At 50.1% G+C, this 4,308-nt stretch overlaps 1 protein-coding gene across 1 annotated transcript; it reads right to left on the bottom strand.

Moving 5' to 3' along the window:
* Window positions 1-2,000: 2,000 nt before the first annotated feature.
* Window positions 2,001-4,308, bottom strand: N7477_003880 (putative hydrolase; the record flags this gene model as incomplete). Its single annotated transcript, XM_056965543.1, has 8 exons — window positions 2,001-2,316; window positions 2,365-2,495; window positions 2,550-2,690; window positions 2,742-2,957; window positions 3,007-3,413; window positions 3,465-3,649; window positions 3,695-3,911; window positions 3,972-4,308. 8 exons carry the CDS (start codon window positions 4,306-4,308, stop codon window positions 2,001-2,003), a joined length of 1,950 nt encoding a protein of 649 aa, XP_056825496.1.

The following is a 4,308-nucleotide window of genomic DNA, read 5'->3' as shown; positions in this document are numbered from 1 at the left end:
GGCAAGAAGTGAGTAAAAATAAGGTAGTCAGACCCTTTGCAAAGCTCACGAACACGCAGAGCTTGAAAAAAAAAAAAACTAAAAGAAAAAGGATCGATCAGATCGAGTGAGAAGGAGATGAATACTGGGGTGCCTCATGGCCTCCGCATGGCCAGGACAGACGATTTATCCTTATATACTCTTAGCCCCCTCGAGCCGATTATCGGCTCACTTCACGAGATGCGAGCACTATTCCGGGACAGATGCATAATGAACCCGATGAAGAAACCCACAGTAATGCCAGGCGTGGGCCTCCTTCCAAGGATGTACATAGGTCCCGATTTTCCACGAGAGCTCACGCCAGAAGGAGCGGGGGGGGGGGGGGCATATCAAACCCAGTTCCGCGCCCAAACACACTAAGCCATGCTAATATGGAGTATTTCTCCGATGAACAGTGGCATCGGCAGATATGGGCCGATCCCTGTAATCTCCTCCAGTACCTCCACTGGATGACTCCATATATCACGCGACGTTCGAAACCATAGTATGGGAGCAACGGGCGGACCTGTCGTGTAAAGCTCTGAAACAAGCGACCACGTGGAAAACACGGAGATGAGGGGGACCACGCGGCGTTGATAGTTGGGATCGTGCTCTACCTGCTACGCCGTGGCGCTATGATCGCGCACCATTGCCTTCCAAAGGCCTCGAGGGCACTTTCCCTAACTCGAAATACTCGAAAAACAAAGAGATCGAGAGCGGGATTCCTTCTACGGACACGCCAATGGACGTCGTCCAGGCTGCCAACCAAGGACTGGCTGTTGACGTGATCTAAGACTCCGCTGTGGTCCCAACGGTTATGCCTGCGAGTCCACTTCTATCGGAGCCGACGGCTCGGCGCGGAGGGCAATTCTATGTCTGTGTTGCTCTCGAGTCACCCTCCCCCTCTTGGATCAGACAATCTAACATCTCATTCCGGAGTATGTACGGGGACATATTTGAAAGACCGCTTGGCTCCATGTTCTGCATGTCAGATCTGCGCGGAGCCACCGAGAGACCGTGGAAGAGATTCTTATTCTATGCCCGGTGGGTCCCTAGAGGAACAAGGCCATGTCAGGAAAAGCGGAAGGATGACACGCTAGTTAAAATTAGCTTTTTAGGTCGCCAGTCCAAAACAACTCGCCCATGTACCAATCGGAATCCTCGTGAAAACATTTCTCATTTGATGCTGTGGCATGATCGACATCATGATCGCGACGATGGGCTGATGAACGAAAATCCTCCGGTTGGAGAGTTCCCACGGAGTTCCGGACCTCGCTCAATGTGAAAAGGGGCATAAAAAGTCGGTGAAGAATAATGAGTGATGAAATGTGAAAATTTTGACGTGTCAATGCTTCTTTTCTTTTCTTTTCTCTGCTTGACAGCTCCAACCCGTCGAACGGCTCGATCTTTATTTTAATTTCATCGACCCCAGCAGCCAATGACCTCATCCCGTGGATGTTTCAACCTGAGACGCTCTACCGTGCTTCTCAAACAGCCGCGATAAAGGATCTACATTAATTGTGTTGATCATTCTCCCATGAGGCGGTCCAGACACTGTTTCTGACTGGACGCTCCCGGTGTCTAGACTATCTGAGCGTTGGCCTGCCCCGCGTTCTGACACCCCGAAAAGCTGAGCCATCACGATCCATAGGACTCCTGTGCCAAGCTCATCTAATTAAGTTTGCGTGAAGAAAGTGACAGCTGCAGCCATACCTTGATGCAAAAACCCCCCCAGTCATCTATTGATCGGCAACGAGTCGGCACGGTCTCATTCTTTGGATATGAATTGGACGGGTCAGAAATGGACGTGTCAGATTTCATTCAAACCGCTGGATAATTTAACTTCATTTCAGCAACTCGCTATCGTGGCCCAAAGGTCAAACGGGGCTTAGTAGTTGGTGGTAAAAAGAAAGTTAAACTGGAGGTTTTCGGCAGGTGAAAAATGGAAGAGAGGTCTGTTCACGCATAACAGACTACGCTATCTATGACCCCGCTTCGGAGGGACTCGACATGGTGGCATTGCTACGCCCAGCTGCCGCCTTGTATAGTGCCTGGATATCAGACTTCCATTGGTTCTCGTCAACACGCTTGAAACGACGGTCGTAGGTCATCAAGCCGTTGACTTCTCCCTCGACATCAGTAGTCTGGGTCCAGACGCCACCGCTGCAAGCGAAGCGCTTCACCTGGTCCTCCAATTCACCAAGGAGAAGGTGGCTACGGTAATTCCAAGCATCAACAGTTGTATCGATCTCATAGGTCTGGTTGATGGTGTTGATAGCAGCTTGGTTGTTCCAGAGGCTAATGTTATCAGTAAGTCACTCCAGCTCTATCTGGAGAAGGACTTACTGCTCGATCGAGACATTATTTCCGATTCCACCGAACTCGCCCTGGAAACCAATACGGGTATCGTCATAGGGGCTTGAGTCGATCGAATAGAAGGGGGTCCCGCATTGAGGATTGGCGTAGTGATGGTTATCCTGTATTCAAATGAGCTAAGTGGTCCTTTCCAGTTTATGACCGGCGGCACTCACGCTAAAGTCACCGGCGCCATGATCGTGCCAACCTGTAGTCGAATCGATCAGCCGAGTGGGATCTAGCTGCTTAACCAGCTCGGTAAGCTCGAATTCAGGGTAATAAGTGGTAATCTGGCCCCAGCCCTCATTATAGATAACCTAGTGAAAAGGTTAGCAGACGTAGGTGCTAGCACTTGGCGGGTCTCATACCCATGTTGAAATACTAGGGAAACTCTTGCGCTGGTTGATCAACAGCTCTAGCTGACGTGTAAACTCTTTCTGCTGCGGGGGGTCCGGCAGAATGGTCTCGGTAGTACAATTCGCCAGAGTCTTACTCTGCAGGGGACGTAATGATGGCATGTCCTGAATCACCAAAAGACCGAGCTCGTCGCATGCTTGGTAAAACAGCTCATTCTCGACTTTGATCTGCAGAAGTTCAGCGACCACTTCTGACGAATTTGCAATCCACGCTTACATGCTTGCGGATCATGTTGAATCCAAGGTTCTTCAGCACTTGCAGATCATACACCATGGCTTCCTTTGTGGGAGGTGTGTAGATACCATCGGGCCAGAAGCCCTGATCGAGGGTGCCAAACATGAAAATGAACTCGCCATTTAGCAGTGGCCGAACGACACCGTCTACGGTGCCCTTGGAAATAGTTCGAAACCCAGTATAGCTCTGCACTAGATCTTTGCCCATTTTGACGGTCACATTGTACAGGTTCGGAGAGTCAGGAGACCACAACTTGGGCGAGTCGACATTGAACTGGAAAGGTTGGTTGGAAGGACCGCTGTGGGTCGCCACAACGTCTCCATTGTCGTGCACAATTACTTGCACATTGGTGGTGACGTTCGTGTTGGTTGTATGAACAGTCACATTCACTGCAAGCAATCAGTGCCCTAGTAATATGATTAGGGGAAATGAACACGCACCTTGACCATGCATGTCACCATCCAGATCAACTCTGGTGATGTGGTTTGCCTGAACAGGCTCAATGAAAACGCTCTGCCAGATTCCACTACAGGGCGTATAGAAGATGTGACTCGGGTGAAGAGTCTGTTTGCCAATAGGGATGACATAGTCGCCATCATCAGTTGGGTCGTGAACAAACACAAGTCTACGAATATCAGCATGCTGTCTCTCTTTGTCAACAGGAACTCACAATTCATTTTCCTGGCCCTCTTTCAGGTACGATGTCACGTCCAGAGTGAAACGGAAATATCCTCCGCGGTGGAAACCGGCCTTCTTGCCATTGACGAAGACAGTAGCTTCATAATCGATAGCTCCGAAGTTGAGCAGAACATTATTGCCATTCCACTCGGAAGGAACCTTGAAAGAGGTGGAAAACCACGAGTAAAGGGTATATGTTCCCTGAATCCCTGCAACACAATGTGTCAAATCGAAAACCTAGAGATACTTCATCCTCCATTTGCACCTACCAGACAGTCCGCTCTCCAAACAAGATGGAATCAGGACCTCTTGTCCAAGATCCTGACCAAATGGCGGGCTCTGTACAGCACTCAGACTTGAAGCATTCCGATACTGCCAAACACCATTCAGATTCTGCCATTGAGATCTCTGCATCTGCGGCCGCGGATACTCAGGCCAAGGATCAACGCCCACTTTATCAGTCCAAGGGGTAGTCAATGGCGGCTGTTTCAGCGCATATTTGACACTTCGAGCCTGGACAACCGCTCCATGTCTACTATCCCTGCCAGGACGAGCCAGAGCCGTAGCCGCCAGGAGCGAGCAAACAACACTCCGCAACAGCTGCAT

This window comes from Penicillium maclennaniae (genome assembly GCF_028827695.1).
Source record: "Penicillium maclennaniae strain IBT 15551 chromosome Unknown utg000003l:1.0-5670915.0:1.0-5674809.0, whole genome shotgun sequence".
Classification (NCBI taxonomy): Eukaryota; Fungi; Ascomycota; class Eurotiomycetes; order Eurotiales; family Aspergillaceae; genus Penicillium; species Penicillium maclennaniae.
Note: the sequence above shows the minus strand (reverse complement) of the source record. Positions and strands in the feature narration are given on the sequence as shown.